Source organism: Coffea eugenioides, chromosome 6 (assembly GCF_003713205.1).
Source record: "Coffea eugenioides isolate CCC68of chromosome 6, Ceug_1.0, whole genome shotgun sequence".
NCBI lineage: Eukaryota > Viridiplantae > Streptophyta > Magnoliopsida > Gentianales > Rubiaceae > Coffea > Coffea eugenioides.
Genome location: NC_040040.1, coordinates 26813202 through 26831813, shown reverse-complemented (window position 1 = coordinate 26831813; position 18612 = coordinate 26813202). Strand labels below are relative to the sequence as shown.

At 37.6% G+C, this 18612-nt stretch overlaps 1 protein-coding gene and 1 pseudogene across 1 annotated transcript; one reads left to right on the top strand and one right to left on the bottom strand.

The window, feature by feature from the left end:
- Positions 1-2163: 2163 nt before the first annotated feature.
- On the bottom strand, positions 2164-2273 carry LOC113776605 (annotated as a pseudogene).
- Positions 2274-6646: 4373 nt separating this feature from the next.
- On the top strand, positions 6647-18064 carry LOC113773992 (receptor-like protein kinase FERONIA). Its single transcript, XM_027318576.1, has 3 exons — positions 6647-7119; positions 8698-9070; positions 15507-18064. The coding sequence occupies exons 1-3, from the start codon at positions 6647-6649 to the stop codon at positions 17736-17738; spliced, it is 3078 nt and encodes a 1025-aa protein (XP_027174377.1). The 3' UTR covers positions 17739-18064.
- Positions 18065-18612: the final 548 nt, after the last annotated feature.

Below are 18612 nucleotides of genomic sequence, written 5' to 3'. Positions count from 1 at the left end.
TATCAGTTTCATTTAGAAACGGTTCCACATAAAAAACCACTCAAGAGAAAAAAAAAAAAGCAAAAAACGACAATAGCCAATTAATCTGTCAATTGTCTCACTCGAAGATGATGAATCGGATTTTCAAAAGCTTTAATATACGGATAAGCCATTTGTCAAAGTGTGTATACAGGTCAACCTGAACCTAAATCTGAACCACATAAGTGATGACACGTTTCTAATTATCAATATCATTTCGTTATAAATAGGCAAGGCTAGTTCTGTTGTATGTGCTGTTCATATTGGTTTGGCATCAACAAACAGCACAATGGCATCAAGGAGCGTTCAATTGGTTTCACTCATCCTCGTGACTCTTGTTCTTTCTGGATATTCTAATGGTAATGCTTCTACCTAAGCTGTATCATACATTGATAGAAACTCGAAAGTGGAGTTCACAAATCAATCGAGCCTTTGATCAAAGATTTTGGCAAATGAAATTGGGTGTTTGATTTAAGTCTCAAGTTTATCAAGTTGGAATTTCAAATGGAGTTCAATTTATTTGTTTATTCTACAGATTCTAAGCCCTTGGCATGTTGATGTCTTGGCTTCCAAACATTTTTTTTAAAAGCAAACCCCGTTCACGGGGAGGGGAAGCTAATCCTAAAATTTTCAAACTAATTGGTTGCTTTGTTGTCTCCTGTCATATACGAATAATTCTTCTCATGTGAATGATTTTTATGCGTTCCTGGATTTAGTGGTCTTCAATGCTGCTGCATTGTGCATGATCCAAGATAAAAGAAGCTGTAGATCCCAGAAAGGTCTGCCTATTGCGATGCTTGAATTTGCAATCAATTTGACTAGCATTTAATCAATAAAAATATTTTATTTAATTTGAATTTCGGTTCAATTTTTAATGATCACAGGTTAGTTATTCAGAGTAGAATGGTTATATATGAAAGAGTCTGTCAAAGGAATGTCCAATAATGGATTTCAAGTGTTCATATTTTGAAAAAAGTAATATTAATTAGAAAAAATATATTGTGAATTTATGTAGCTAATAAGGTATGATTTAGGTGTATAGGCACTCGTTAGAAATCTCCTATATGAAAATCTAAGGTATGAACCTAAGTATGGATTCATCACTTGGACCCATCAAGAGAGGTCTCATCCGCAAGCTATTTAGTAAATTAAAATTAAATAAGGAAAGTGTGTTTGAATTCAAGAAGGACAAGGAGCGTAAGTACGTGTTTTCACAGTGTAATCTTTGGTATAAATCAAGTGCATTAGCTAATACCCATTCTCATTAAAAAAAATTATAATTATTAAAAGATTTTTTTAATGTAGAACTTGTTAGTACAACTAAATTACACTTAAATTACCCTATGAATAAATTCAATCATAATTATTGAGCCCCATTTATTTAAACACTTCCTAAATTCACTGTATTTTTTCAAAAAAAAAAAAAAAAACTAACATTTGAATGTTTGTGACGAGTGCTCATTGACCAACCGTTAGCTAAGTTGATTATTAAATATAGAAAATAAATTGAATAATCCATTTTTTAATATTTTTTCTTACGATTTATCATTTTACTACAGACACTCATGTCTATTGCTTTCTTATGTTGAGACACTTTCCCTTTTCAAAACACTAATAATAGAAGCCCACTTTATTCGTCCGCTTTTATCTCACTTCATAACTTTTTTTTTTTTTTGGCCCTTTTCCTAGCTCATTAACTTTCCTGCAAACACGTCGAAAAGAGAAAACAAAAGAAAACAAAAGATGTTCTCCCCCCCCCCCCCCCCGGCGCGGCAGCATCCACTACTTTATTTTGTGTAATATCAGTATATCACTGCTAGTACCCACAGGCCACCACTCTAGCTTGCCAAGTTTTTTTTTTCCTAGCAAATGAGTCTTTTGTGAAGTAGTCATGTAATTAAGATTGAAGTTTTAAAATCAAAAGTACATAATTCCATGAGTTGTAACTTGTAGATCCGATGAGTTGTAACTTGTAAATCAACTCGTGTTGGTATTTCTTCTGCCATTAAAGGATTCTTTTGGAGACCAATGCCCAGGACAAAGGAAATTGCTAAGTGTGCTATACTATTCACGCATCTTTTGATTTTATCCATCAATCTTTTTTTGAGTTGTATTTTAATACCTAACCCTACAACGAACACCAATAAAAAATTAGACCATCCTTTTTTTCTCATTTTTGTGTGTCACACTTGCATAGTCTTTGCAAATCTTCTCTATATCGTTCCAATTTTATTGGATGTTCCAAAGGACAGACCATTCCTTTATATTGTATGATAAAGGGAAATGAGCACCTGAACCAAGATATACATAATAATTTAATGTTTACAGTATAATTTGATATTTTTTCAATTGAAAAAGATAATTTTATTCATTATAATTTCCAAGATAACTTACAATTGTCCTCTAAAAATGACGATCATTTGAATTTAAAAAAAAGTAACGTTGATCAAAAGACTTGCTCGAGGATGACAAGAAATGATAAGAATTTAACCCCACCACTAGAAAGGAGAAAACTTCTATGTCCTTATTCCTTCTTTCTTGCTAAATTATCATGGATGTTCTCAGCATCTCTGCACCCCAAAATCAAGTTCTGATCAATTAATGTAAATCCTCCTATTTCATTCTCACAGCTATGGTAAATAGATTTTTGTACCAAGCACCTTCGCCCAAAAATAAAAAAAAAAGACCCAATTAGTCCCTTATTTTTTAGAAAAGATTTTTTCGTGCCCCATACTTACAATGGTATAAAATAAGAGTAAATCTTTTATACACTGACGATGTATTCACTATCACGATCGGATATACGACACATATGCAAAATTTGAGTTTCAAATTTAAATTCGGATTACATGTCATGCATCTAATGGTGAAAGTGTATATGTTGTTGGTGTATAGAAAATTAATTCATAAAATAATGCCTTATATTTTGGAAATATACCACTTTAATCCCATAAATCAAATTCGATCAACTCTCCAGCTAAGAATTACATACCCCAATCACGCGTTTAATATATTAGGGGCAAAATCGAAAGGTAAAACTCTTCCCCTTTAAAATTAAATGAGGAAATGACCAACTTTGTCCCTCACATATTTGAAAATATTTTCTTTCATGCATCACATTCAAAGGAAAGCAAAACCATCCCTGTCATGTGGTTTGGCTGGAGGTACAAGGTGCGGATTGGTACATCGCTGCGAAGGTAGTAGATAAGCAAACAAATGATGACTGGTGGCTGATAGGCGTGTATGCTAGTATGGAGGATAGAGTTAGGAAACACCAATGGAAAACAATAGAGGAAAAAAAAGAGGGATTGGGGTGATAAATGGGCTGTAATGGGAGATTTTAATGATATTTGCTCTAATGGAGAGAAATGGGGAGGGAGAGAAAGATCAGAGGGTAGCTTTAGGGACTTCAATAACTTCATTTCTGGGAATGAGCTGGTGGATATAGGATTTGTAGGGGTTCCTTGGACCTGGAGTAATACATGGGACGGGAAGGGTGAGGTAAAGGAGAGGTTGGATAGATGTTTAGGGAGTGTTGGATGGATGCAGCTATATGAAAATGTAACTTGTGAGCATATTGAAAAAGAGGCATCCGATCACTGCCTTCTTCTGGTGGATACGAACCCATAACAAAGGAGAGGAAAAAGAAGGTTTTTCTTTGATCAAAGATGGGCAAAAGACAAAGCATCTGAAGTGGTAATTAAAACGGCTTGGGGGAGAGAACAACAAGGGTCCAGAATGTTTAAAGTAGTGAGGAAAATTAAGGAGTGCAGACTTGCATTGATTGATTGGAACGGGACAGCAAAAGTAATGCAAAGGCAAAAATTCAGGAGACAAAGGAGCAATTGAAGGCAGCTAGAGAGGCGGATGAGATGTGCAATAAGGGAGTCATTACAGCTTTGAAGCTTCAGTTAAGCAAAGCCTATAAGGAGGAGGAGCTATACTGGAGCCAGAAATCAAGAAGTAGATGGCTCAAGGAGGGGGACAAAAATACTGCGTATTTTCACCAAAGTGTCATGGCCAAAAGGAAACGAAACAGGATCAGCATCCTCCAAAAGAATGATGGGGAGTGGTGTAGGAGCGATCAGGAAATTGAGGAAGAATTGTGTAAGCACTACAAGAAGCTCTTCACATCCAATAATCCAACAGAATTTGATGAAGTGCTACAAGGCATACCGCGCACTATTTCCAATCTCATGAACGCTCAGTTGATTAAACCTGTGGACGAGTTGGAAATCAAACAAGCCATTTTTTCTATGTTTCCTAACAAAGCTCCTGGAGTTGACGGTATGTCCCCGTGCTTTTTTCAAACATACTGGAGTATTATAAAAGGTGACATGGTCAATGCCATTACTAGTTTTTTTCATACGGGTAATCTCCTTAAGTCTATAAATGAGACCATCATTTCCCTAATTCCCAAGGTTGATAACCCCGTGATGTTAACTAATTTCAGACCTATTAGTCTATGCAATGTTTTGTACAAAACCATTTCAAAGCTTTTGGCTAATAGACTGAAAAAAGTTCTTAAGCACAGCATTAGCCCATCCCAATCTGCTTTTGTTCCAGGTAGACAAATTCTAGACAATGTTATCATCGCTCATGAACTTCAACATTTCCTGAAAAGCAAGAGATCTGGCAAAGTAGGCTTCATGACCATTAAGCTTGATATGTCTAAAACCTATGATAGGGTGGAGTGGAAATTTTGTTGGTAGAATTATGATACACATGGGTTTTTGTCCTACTTTTGTTCACTGGATCATGACTTGTATTTCCACTGTTTCTTACTCCTTTAATTTAAATGGACAAAAGGTAGGATGTGTCAAACCTTCCAGAGGTATTAGACAAGGAGATCCTCTATCTCCTTATTTGTTTATCATATGCACGGAAGGGCTCTCAAATCTAATCAAGAAAGCTGTGGATAATAAAGACATAACTGGTATAAAAATCTGCAAAGACAGACCCATGGTTTCACATTTATTTTTTGCAGATGACTCCCTTTTGTGTTGTAAAGCTAGCAAACAAGAAGCTCAGAAGGTCAAGGAGATAATCCAGCTGTATGGCAAAGCCACGGGACAGGTAGTAAATTTTGACAAATCTGCCATGTTCTTTTCTAGAAATACTCCCATGATGCTTAGAGGGGAAATTAGTGAAGTGTTGGATAACATGAGGGAGGCTCATAGTGGTAAATACCTAGGCCTTCCGATGACCATTGGGAGAGCTAAAAACCAGGTCTTTGGGTATTTGATAAGTAACATTTGTCGTAAGCTTCAAGGCTGGAAACAAAAGTTGCTTAGCCAAGGGGGTAAAGAGGTGTTGATCAAATCAGTCATCATGGCCATGCCTTCTTACATTATGTCCTACTTTAAATTACCCAAAGGATTGTGTAAGGCCATAAGTGCTAGAATTGCAAGGTACTGGTGGGGTGGGGGGGAATCTGAAAAGAAGATACATTGGGTGAGATGGAGCAAACTTTCTGGGGTCAAAGGGAAAGGGGGGATGGGTTTTAGAGACCTGGAAGCCTCCAATATGGCTCTGCTTGCAAAACAAATTTGGAGAATTGTTACCAATCCAAATTTGTTAGTAAGCAAAGTCCTGAAGGCTAAGTACATGAAAGAGGAGGGCTGGTTAGGACAACAGCCACCTAATAATGCTTCTTGGTGCTGGAAAAGTATGCATAAGGGGGGAGAACTACTTCAACAGGGGCTATAGAAGAGAGTGGGAGATGGAAGGTCAGTGAAGATTTGGCATGACAGATGGATACCTGGATTGGCTGATGGAAGAGTAACTACGGTTAAGCCAATAGGATGTCAGCTCGAGTTTGTTCATGAGCTAATAGAGGGGGGAAAGTGGAAGAATGATCTCTTGCAATACTGGTTTAATGTAACTGATGTAAATCTCATTACTATTTTTTTTTTTTTTTAAACAAGATAATTCAAAATTAGGACTTCATAATAGAATATGTGATGTAAATCTCATTACTAATATCCCCCTTAGCTTATATGATAGAAAAGACTGGTTGTTTTGGAATTATAGCAAGTCTGGGATTTACACTGTGAAATCTGGTTATGCTGTGGCGAAGGAGCAAAGTGAAAAAGGGAATCGAAGACTTGCACCTGATCCGGAAACCAGCTGGGAAGTTAGAAAGCATACAGTATGGAAAAGATTGTGGAGCTTAAATGTGAAGATGAAACTGAAACATTTCTTATGGAGATGTTTGCAAAATGGAATGGCCACAAATGAAGCTCTATACAAGAGATTTGGAACCAACAACAAGATATGATACTACTGTGGAGAGGAAACGGAAACAATCGAGCACATTTTCTTCTTCTGCCCAAAAGCTAAAGTGGTATGGAAGTTAGCTCCAGTAAGGTGGGAAGTCTTAGTTGCACTACAAGGTAACTTGTGGAGATGGTGGGAAGCCGTGATGCAAGTAGCAAAGGAGACACAAGGAGCAGATAGGATCAGGCTTACGGTGAACCTTTTATGGCAGATCTGGAAAGCGAGAAACAAGTTAACATTCTAGTGTGAGGTAGTGGATGCAAAAGAAATAATTGACAAGGCATAGCAGGAATGGATAGAGTACGATGCAGCAAATGAATCAGACACGAGAACAACTTCAGCTCTTGAAATGGAACGACAGGTCCAGCAGTGGTGGGAGCCTCCCAAGGAAGGAACAATGATGATCAACACAGACGCAGCAATTTCAGCTAAAATGGTCAGATCAGGTTTGGGGATCATTGCAAGGAACTGGCAAGGGGTGATAGTGAAAGCGAAGGGAATTACTGACAGGAGGAAAGGGGATGCAGCCAGAGAGGAAACTCTAGCAATCAGAAATGCGCTGGAAATGGCTCAAGGTGCAGGATGGACAAATATAGAAGTCCAATCTGACTGCAAGTACATTGTGAGCCTCATCAATACGGACAATGTCCAGGAAGGTAGACTCCAAACTCTCCTGGAAGACATTGATGTCCTGAAGAAAAGATTTGAAAGTTGCAATTTCTCTTTTGTCCCCAGAACTGCTAATAGTTGTAGCCATGAATTGGCGCAATTTGCAGTCAAGGCAACTAGAAATTTTGAATGGGAAGATTCATTCCCAGTTTGGTTTTCAATATTAGCTAGGAAAGATATGGGGGTAGTTACCCCTTTTTGTAATTAGCCCTTGGACTATCAAGTGTTAATATCTATAAAAATGTTATCGTTTGTCAAAAAAAAAAAAAACCATCCTGTCATTTTGAACATGTACCAATTTCATCCCACAACGAAATCTAAATCAACTTTCCACCCGAGAACATTCAGCCTGAGCATGTCTCTATATATTTTCATATCCAACTAAATGTAAATCATCTCAAGGCCTATTAGTCAACCAAATGACGAAGACAAAAGTAGATGTCGCACTAGAATCTCGTTGCTTCACTAGTTAATGCATGTTGATTATTTGAAGAAAATATGAACAGGAAAAATTCGTCTATGAATCTGTTGATAAAACAACAGATGAGAGCAGTGTAAAAGTAGAGCAAGCGAAAAAAAAAAGTAAACATCATTGAAACATAGAAGAATTTTATCTTGCTTTTACAAATTACTACATCAACAATTTGCAGTCGAATTTTTCTGGCTTGGTGGCTATGCATTACTATTTCCTTCAAATAATGAAACATGTATCAGTCAGCGAAGTAACGAGGTTTAATTCGCCGTTTGCTTTTGTTTTGGTCATTTAGTTGATTAATAGCCTTGAAATATTGTAATGTAGCTAGGGTGTGCAACCCTTTGCCTAGAAGTTGATAAAAACTCGATTTTTGGATGAAATTAGTAGTACATCTCTAACTTGTAAGGGTATAGATTTTACAAGCTTTAAATATGTGAGACATAAAAAATATTTTGCAAAAATATAAGGGATGAAATTCATCATTTTCTCTTTTAGTTTTGATTGGGAAGAATTTGTTTTTCCATTTTGCCCCTGCTATAATGTGCATGTGGTGGGGTATATGACTCTAAGCCAGAAACTTGGTCGGAGTTGGGTTATGGAACCAATGAATTGACTTTTCCAACTTAACAAGTCCACACTAAAACTGCCATCCTCACTTCATGATGTTAATTCTACTACCGTTTCCTTATTCATCTGAATTGGGGACTTTAAATTCCACGACATTTCTTAAAGGCAAATGGCGAAATCCCAATCCTACGCTTCAATGGAATAACGACCAATTTTTCCATCAGAAAAGTGAGTTACCATTTGAGCCGAAAAAATATACTCCCTCCGTCCCACTTTGATAGTCCTATTTTCCTTTTTCGTCTGTCCCAAATTGTAGTCCACTTTCCAATTGAAGAATGTAGTTGTATTTTAATTTTCCTAAAATACCCTTATTCAATGTAAGTTGTTGTTACTATAAACCTACCCCATTTAATGAGAGTTGATTCTTTTTTTACCATCAATTCAAGTTCCCATAAAGTTGTACTCTAATTAATGTGAGGGTATTTTAGGAAAATAGCTACCTAAATTGATTGTTCCAACAAAGTTAACTATTTTTTATTAAACTGTGTGAAAAAAGAACCAGAACTATCAAAGTGGGACGGAGGGAGTATTGTTTATTTTTCCCTGCAAGTCTTTGCTCCAATGTTCCTTTTTCTTGTATACCTCTGCTTTCTCTTCAATTTGTTGTTTGTCATCGCTTCCACTGGCAGTGCTCAACCTTACACCCCCACAGATTATATCCTGATCAACTGCGGCTCATCCTCGAATTCAACCTCAGTTGATGGCCGGAAATGGGACGGCGACGTGGGCTCAAAATTCTCACCGAACGACATGGCAAATATTTCATCAGCAGTCACAGCCACTGATGAGCTAGACTCCTCAGTCAGCGGAGTCCCTTTTTCAAGTGCCCGAATCATCCGTTCTCAATTCTCTTATACCTTCCCTGTCAGCCTAGGCAAAAAGTTCCTCCGCCTTTACTTCTACCCTACCTCGTACTCCGGCGGTCTCAACACAACGGAGTCTTTCTTCAATGTCAAGGCTAATAACTTCACTCTTCTCAGTAACTTTAGCGCATATCTCACAGTTTCTAGCAAGGGATGTTGGATCCTTAATCCAACATTGGACTTATATGTGAATAATTATGTATTGCAAACTGTCAATTAAGGTTAAACCCAATTAAAGTGATCAAATATAGTTTGGGTTTAATGTATCTAATAGGATGTGGGCCCTTTTATGTGTAGAAACTTATGGGCTCCTATTTCAATGATGGGCTGAAATAGGGCTCCAAAGGTAACAGGAATGTTACCTATAAATAGGGTTATGGTCCCCAGGTCACAGGTATCGTTTTAGTTGTCGTATTCCCTAATACCACAAAATACCTCTTCCCTGATATCCCATCGTCAGGAAAGATACCAGAGAGAAACTAAAGGCCTCTCTCTAAGGATCGGTGAATACCTGTTGACCTGGAAGGCCACCCCAAATCTCTGGTAATTCAAGTATCAAGTTTATGAATATGGATTCAGGTATGCTTCCGCTATTTCTTGTTAATTTATTTCTTAATAGTCGCCATATAGATTTTGGGTTTAATAGGTGATGGCTTTCACCAAAGGTTGATATAAATTACTGCTCTAACAAGTGGTATCAGAGCCCCTTATGGTTGATTATTAGGAAATAATATGGATTTAGTAATTTTTGTGTTTAAGAAAATTATGTATAATATTTGTGAAGAATTTATTGCATTGTGTTCGGCTTTCGGGTTTTACGGCACTCAGATTGTTTGCAATAAGGATTCAGTCAGTTTTCATGACAATAGCTAATTCATGAATTGTACGATTCAGTGTTTGATTAAATTCAGTGGTCCCACTTGGTTTTATTGATTCAACATGAATCCTGGACCATGAAAACAAAAGGTTATGGCTTTGACTTTCAGTGGGCTCCACGGTGGCATATGACTCCGTTGGCATGCATTCTTGTATCAATTATACCTTTGTTTTGCAGCTTTGGTCAACTTAGATCATTGAATTCAGTGGATCCCACGAGAATGAAATAGTTATCTTGTTTAGTTGCTTATGGTTGTGCCTTCGGTCAGATCCCATAATAGTCAAACCATGGTTGTTTGCTTTGTTGTTTTCACTTGGCCGATTCACTTAATGCAATTCATGAGTTACACGAATCAATTGTTTTGCTATGACATTCTGGTAGATCCTACAGTAGTCAAACTTTAGCTGCTTTATTTTACTAAGATACTTAGTTGGCTTATTCTCTGGATGTGGTCAATCAATTGTTGCTATCTTCTTTAACTGCGTATTTTGTTTAAGAGCCAGTTCACATGTAATTTATGTTAAGAATATTAGGGTTTTCTTTAATTTAAGTGAATCCTAATAAAGTTAAATATAATATTCAAGCCTTATAAAATTCATATGTGTGGCCCATTAAATATGTAATTTTGTAAAGTACTTATGGATTTCAAGAAAATTTTTTTGGGCTTGAATAGTAAATTGGGTCAAATTATGGATATGGACCTTTGGTCCAATAAGTTTTGGTCCAATTAATTGGTTGATTGGAGTTGACTAAAGTTGACTTTAATCAAAATTTTGTTTAATTTGTATAATTTTAAATTTGAATATTGGTATGATTATATATATTTTGGAATAAATTAATTGACATAATATGCCACCAAAGTGACCTCTATTAGGAAAATTAATTTATTTTAGAATATAACTAGTTGAGTACTTGTAATTTTATGAATATTGATCGGCCCAAAGGAAGGTCCATATTTAATAAAATTACATGTGCACTTGTGGTAATAAATACGTGATAATTATTTGGATTTTACATGTGATTTATAAATTGGCCCAAAGGAAAATTTATTTTCGACATGTTATTATTATCAGTATTTATTACTGCACCAAGATATCACTCACTAGTTAATATTTTTGTCCAAAGACGAAATATTAATGGAATATCGGTATCTTGAGATGGGACTACCATTATTTAAATTTATTATTGTTTTGATTTATGTGAGCTTGTTTTAATTATGTTATGTTTTCTGTTCAGTTGCGAATGATCTTACAAATATTACTTCCAACATCAATAATATTCCTATGCTGAATGGCACAAACTTCAAGTCCTGGAAAGAAAATCTCTTGATAGTACTTGGAGTAATGGATCTCGACCTTGCGTTAAGGGATGATTCTCCCCCACCTCTTACAGATCAAAGTACCTCTGATGAAAAGAGAAATAATGAGAGGTGGGAGAGATCAAATCGCTTGTGTCTGATGATCATTAAAAAGGCCGTTCCAGAAGCATTCAGGGGAACAATGTCAGAAACGACTGTAACCGCTAAAGAGTTCCTTCAGAACATTGAAAAAAGGTTTGTCAAGAACGAAAAGGCTGAAGTTAGTACGCTCTTGACACGCCTAGTTTCAATGAAATATAGTGGTAAAGGCAACATCAGAGAGTATATCATGGAGATGTCTCATCTTGCTTCGAAATTAAATGCACTTAAGTTGAAACTCTCTGAAGAGTTATTAGTGCATTTGATTTTAATATCTCTTCCTACACAGTTTAGCCAGTTTAAGGTGAGTTACAACTGTCAAAAGGAGACTTGGTCTCTAAATGAACTCATCTCACACTGTGTAGAGGAAGAGGAAAGGTTGAAGCAAGAGCAGACAGAAAGTGCTCATCTGGTGTCAACCACTAATAATAAAAGTAAGGGACTTAAAAGAAAGAAGGAAAAAGGAGCTGCAGGTACAGCGCCACAAAAGAAACAACAAAAGAAATCAAATGATCAGGGAAAGAATAGTTGTTTCTTCTGTGGGGCTGAAGGGCATCAAAAGAAGCATTGCACCAACTATCACGCTTGGCGTGCTAAGAAAGGTATGCTTCTTAATTTGGTTTGTTCTGAGGTTAATTTAACTTCGGTACCTAGACACACATGGTGGTTAGATTCTGGTGCAACAACTCACATCAGTGTGTCTATGCAGGGTTACCTGAATTGCCGAAAGCCTAATGATAGTGAAAGATATATCTACGTGGGCGATGGCAAAACAGTTCAAGTTGAGGCAATTGGAGTTTTTAGATTATTGTTAAAGACCGAATTTTATTTTGATCTCAATGAGACATTTGTTGTACCGTCATTTAGATGGAATTTAATTTCTATTTCTGCTTTGGACAAATTTGGTCTTTTTTGTTCATTTGGAAATGGAAAATTTGAATTGTTTCATGATTCAAAATTGATTGGTTCTGGTTCTTTAATGCATTACGATAATCTATATTTAATTGATACGATTGCCTCATTTAATGAATCTTTGCATTTGAGTACTAGAGGAGTTAAAAGAAAATTAGCCAATGAGAATTCAGCTGCATTATGGCACAAGAGATTGGGACATATCTCCAAACGGAGAATAGAAAGGCTTGTGTCAAATGAAATTCTTGACCCTTTGAATTTTACAGACTGCAGCATATATCCTTAATAGAGTTCCAACTAAAGCAACTATCAAAACCCCTTATGAGCTTTGGACAGGGAAAAAGCCCAGTTTAAAGCATATGCATGTTTGGGGGTGTCCAGCTGAGGCAAGGCCTTACAGGCCTAATGAAAAGAAACTGGACTCAAGAACGATTAGTTGTTATTTTGTTGGATACTCTGAAAGATCCAGAGGTTACAAGTTTTATGATCCCACAGCCAAATCAATTTTTGAGACAGGAAATGCTCGGTTCTTTGAGGATGTCGAGTTTGGGGGAGAAAATACAGTAAGGGACATTGTCTTTAAAGAGGAATATATTAATATTCTCACAGGTGTCATTGATCTTGTTTTGGACCCTATTCCTGAACAAGATCATGACATAACAAATCAAGACAATGTCGAAGAACAAACTGTTATAGAAGAACAAACTCTTCCTCTCCAAGAACCAGTGCCATTAAGAAGATCCACTAGAGAAAGGAGAAGTGCAGTGCCAGATGATTACATTATTTTTCTCCAAGAACATGAGGATGACATTGGATTGATGGAAGATGATCCAATCAACTTCCGTCAAGCCATAGAAAGTTCAAATTCTCAAAAGTGGATCGATGCCATGAATGAGGAGATTAAATCCATGAAGGACAATGATGTTTGGGATCTTGTCCCATTGCCAGAAGGTGCGAAACCCATTGGTTGTAAATGGATATTTAAAATTAAAAGGGATTCGAAAGGCAATGTGGAAAGATTCAAAACTCGCCTTGTCGCTAAGGGATTTACACAAAAAGAAGGTATCGACTATAAAGAAACCTTTTCTCCAGTCTCTTCAAAGGATTCTTTTAGAATTATCATGGCATTAGTGGCACATTTCGATCTTGAGTTACATCAGATGGATGTAAAGACAGCGTTTCTCAATGGTAACATTGATGAGACGATTTATATGGTGCAACCAGAAAACTTTGTATCAGGAGATCCAAAGAATATGGTTTGCAAACTTAAAAAATCCATCTATGGGCTCAAACAAGCGTCTCGACAATGGTATTTCAAATTTCATCAGGTGATCATCTCATTTGGTTTTGAGATGAATTTAGTGGATGATTGTATATACCATAAGTTCTGTGGGAGCAAATATATTTTTCTGGTATTGTATGTTGATGACATTTTGCTTGCCAGCAACGATATTGGTCTATTGCATGAAACCAAGAAATTTCTAACTAAGAATTTTGAGATGAAAGATCTTGGTGATGCATCTTTTGTGTTAGGCATACAGATACACCGTGATCGCTCTCGGGGTATTTTAGGACTATCACAAAAGGGCTATATCGAAAAGGTCCTTAAAAGATATGGCATGCAAAATTGTAAACCAGGTGACACCCCTGTGGCTAAAGGAGACAAATTTAGTCTTGAGCAGTGTCCCAAGAATGCTTTTGAGGAAAGAGAGATGCAAAAGATTCCTTATGCCTCAGCAGTAGGGAGTCTAATGTATGCTCAAGTATGTACGCGTCCGGATATTGCATACATTACTGGAATGTTGGGTAGATATTTGAGTAATCCTGGATTAGATCATTGGAAAGCAACCAAACGGGTCTTACGGTATCTACAGAAAACAAAAGACTACATGCTCACGTATCGGAAGTCAGATGAGTTGGAGATCATTGGGTATACTGATTCCGATTATGCTGGATGCAAAGATACTATGAAGTCAACGTCAGGCTATGTCTACTTGTTGGCTGGAGGTGCCATATCCTGGAAGAGTGCTAAACAGTCCCTCATAGCATCTTCCACTATGGCTGCAGAGTTTATAGCTTGTTATGAGGCATCCAATCAGGGAATTTGGCTGCGAAATTTCGTCACAGGATTACGTGTAGTGGATGGCATTGAAAGACCACTCAAATTATTCTGTGACAATAAGTCAGCAGTCTTATATTCCAATAACAATAGGAGCTCGACCAAATCTAAACATATAGATATCAAGTTCCTGACTGTTAAAGAAAGAGTGCAGAATGGACAGTTATCAATAGAGCACATCGGGACAAACTCCATGGTTGCGGATCCGCTTACTAAGGGATTGCCACCCAAAATGTTTCATGAGCATACTGCTCATATGGGTGTCGTGTTAAATGATGTATAGTTTTTGTGGGAGTTTGTTATTTTAAATGCTCTTATGATATTTTTCAGTTATTAAGGATTTAAGGATATTTTATGCATAAATAAAGTTTGGATTTATTTGCACTCTAATTTTGGTATGGTTTGATCTCATAAAATTTAAGGTGGACCAGTTGGAAATAGGCATGTTTTGGTCACATTACATGAAATTTTCATGCTACACATCCACATCATAATTCATGTCATTCAATTGCATTGATATATGTGACCATTGATGGGTCGAGTTACGAAATTGTAACAAAGGCCGCTTTGATCCTATATTGGTGTAATTGATGGACCGAATTGGTTGCAGATACATTGTGATAATGACAGTAAAGTTGAGCTCATACGGTTAATTGCAAAATATAATTATAAGGTTACACATATAGTCCAAGTGGGAGATTGTTGGATCCTTAATCCAACATTGGACTTATATGTGAATAATTATGTATTGCAAACTGTCAATTAAGGTTAAACCCAATTAAAGTGATCAAATATAGTTTGGGTTTAATGTATCTAATAGGATGTGGGCCCTTTTATGTGTAGAAACTTATGGGCTCCTATTTCAATGATGGGCTGAAATAGGGCTCCAAAGGTAACAGGAATGTTACCTATAAATAGGGTTATGGTCCCCAGGTCACAGGTATCGTTTTAGTTGTCGTATTCCCTAATACCACAAAATACCTCTTCCCTGATATCCCATCGTCAGGAAAGATACCAGAGAGAAACTAAAGGCCTCTCTCTAAGGATCGGTGAATACCTGTTGACCTGGAAGGCCACCCCAAATCTCTGGTAATTCAAGTATCAAGTTTATGAATATGGATTCAGGTACGCTTCCGCTATTTCTTGTTAATTTATTTCTTAATAGTCGCCATATAGATTTTGGGTTTAATAGGTGATGGCTTTCACCAAAGGTTGATATAAATTACTGCTCTAACAAGGGATTCTCGCCACCCTTTGTTTTTGAAGAACATATAATCAATTCGGTTGTTAAAGAATATATCATCAATATTCAGGATATGAATCAGTTCCTCAACGTTACCTTTTTGCCCTCTTCGAATTCCTACGCTTTCGTTAATGGAATTGAAGTTGTTTCAACCCCGGAAGATCTCTACATGGGTAAACATGTTATGCTCAGCAATCCCCTTAAATTCGTGGATTATCCAAATGTTCAGTTTGAGTTTGATCAGAACAAGACTGCCTTTGAAGCTCTTTACAGGCTCAACGTAGGAGGTAATGCTGTTTCTGAGGTGGACGATAGTGGGATGTTCCGCAGATGGACTTCCGATTTCAAATTCCTCTGGGGCGCAGATGAAGGAAATCAGTTGAGTGATTATGATCGGGCCATCAAGTACACTAAAGAAACCCCAAATTTCACCGCACCCCCGATAGTTTATAGTACCGCAAGGGTGATGGGACAGTTTAGCACCTCGTTCAACTTGAGCTGGATGTTTCCTGTTGATTCTGGGTTTTATTATCTCCTGAGGTTGCATTTTTGTGAGATTAATCCCGATTTGATAACAGCGGAGAACGAACGGGTGTTCATAATATTTATCGGTGATAGATTAGCTGAGCCAGAAGCTGATGTTATACATTGGGCAGGCGGCCCAGAAGTCCCGGTATTCAGAGACTACCTCGTGTTCGTTCCAAACCCACCAGACGATCGCCAGACCAAGCAAGACTTGTTTCTTGCTCTGCACCCGAATCTTGATGTCAAACCAAAGTATGCTGATGCAATCTTGAATGGCTTAGAATTGTTCAAATTGAATAACACCGACGGCAGTCTTGACGGGACCAATCATGATCCCAAGGGGAATCGTGGAAAATCTCGAGTACGTTTTGCTGCCGTCGGAGGAGGGGCAGCAGGAGGGGCTGCTATGGTTTTAATCATTGGTTTCTTGTTTTTCCGGTGGCGATGGAAGAGAGGGGTAAAAGACGTGGACAAGAAAAGTGCTCCAAAGCCATCTTGGACCCCACTTTCAACCCCGGCAAGTTCAACAAAGACTGGAGCATCAGGTTCATCGTCGCTTAGAAGATTTTTGTTGGAGGAGATTGGATCCGTTACGGCCAACTTTGATTCCAAGTTATTGATTGGGACGGGAGGATTTGGAAACGTGTACAAAGGGTACATAGACAACAATCTAACCACGGTTGCGATAAAGCGATTAAATCCTTCATCAAGACAGGGTGCCCGTGAATTCCAAACCGAGATCGAGATGCTATCAAATTTAAGACATCTTCATTTGGTTTCCTTGATAGGCTACTGTGATGAAAAGGGTGAGATGATCTTGGTTTACGATTATATGGCTAATGGCACCCTCCGCGATCATCTCTACAGAACAGACAATCGACCGCTCCCATGGAAAAAACGCCTTCAAATCTGCATTGGCGCCGCCAAAGGGTTGGATTATCTCCACACGGGCACCAAGCACACTATCATTCACCGCGATGTCAAGTCAACCAACATATTATTGGACGAGGCATGGGTGGCCAAAGTTTCAGATTTCGGATTATCCAAACTCGGTCCGAGTGGGATTTACAGCCATATCAGCACGCAGGTCAAGGGGAGTTTTGGCTACATAGATCCGGAGTACTACACGAGACAGCAATTGACGGACAAGTCTGATGTGTACTCATTCGGGGTGGTTTTGTTTGAAGTTTTGTGTGGTCGGGCACCTATTATTCTAGACTTACCCCAGGAGCAGGTGAACTTGGCTGAATGGGCCAAGAAGTGTTACAAAAAAGGGATTATCCATCGACTTGTGGACCCAGATGTAAAGGGCGAGATTGCACCCCAATGTTTGAGGATTTTTGCTGAAACGGCCATTAATTGTTTGAAAGATCAAGGGATTCAACGACCGGGAATGGATGATGTAGTTGGTGGCCTTGAATTTGCATTGCAAGTCCAGGAGGCAGCTGAAAATGAGGGTGGTCGTCCTGATCCATTTCCCTTGCATATGCATGGAGGAGATGTGCAAAATATGACCGATGATGATACAGATGTGATGTCTGAATCAGAAGGCGATCAAGATTCTGCTGGCAAGATTGAGATGGTGGCATTACAACTTGGACATCCACGGCAAGCAGTGACAACTTCAAGGTGTGACAGTGTTTTCTCTGAGATTCTGAATCCCACTGGACGGTAAGGTTTTTTAATCAACAAACCAACCTTGAGGCTTGAACCTAAAATATTCATTTCAGAGGACACAAGAGTCTGGCATGCTGTGTCGTTCTTCTTTCTCTCTCTGTCCTTTTTTTTTTCTTGTAGCAAATGTATAGTATAGTGTGGTTTTGATTGATGCAAGCGCTACTATAACTCATAGTCAAAGTTTAGTTTTGGAAACAGCCGGTTCAGTATCAAATAAATCCTTGATGGTTGAAAATGTGCCCGTAGAATATGTAAAATTGTGTTGCTGTGCCGTATTATTAAGGAAACATTTAAACTAAATAACAGTCGAGGGTCTTATATCCAGTGCAATGTTGGTAGCATTCATTATATCCAGTGCAATGTTCCTTTTCTTTTTCTTTTCAGTTGATTTTAATATTTTCTTTTGTTATTGGATTTTTTTTAGTGTTCATAAAGAAGGGGGCTTCTTGACCTATTTTAATGCTATTGAAATGTTAGTGTTACAAATCAGGGATGCAATTCCCCAAATGCTTGGAAATTGATTGAATGTAGCTTGAAGTAAATGTTGGGATCCTTATCACAAAGGTGCAGAAGAAAGTGCCCCACGTAACATGCATGGCTGATCCATCACTTTTTTTTTTCCAATTTGGTCATGCATGCCATTGTTTCTTCAAAATTATTGCTCTACATTAATTTTTTTTCCCTTAGAAATGAAAAACTTTTGGAACTGCTTTTCGTAACACCTTTGAAAATTTGGGAATGTAACACCTTTGAAAATTTCGTAACACTTTTTTAAAAAAGTTTAATTACTTCATGAAACAACACTTTTTAAAAATTTTTTTTTTAAAAAAGTGTTGTTTACAATAGAAAGGAAGGCTCAATCCAAACATTCC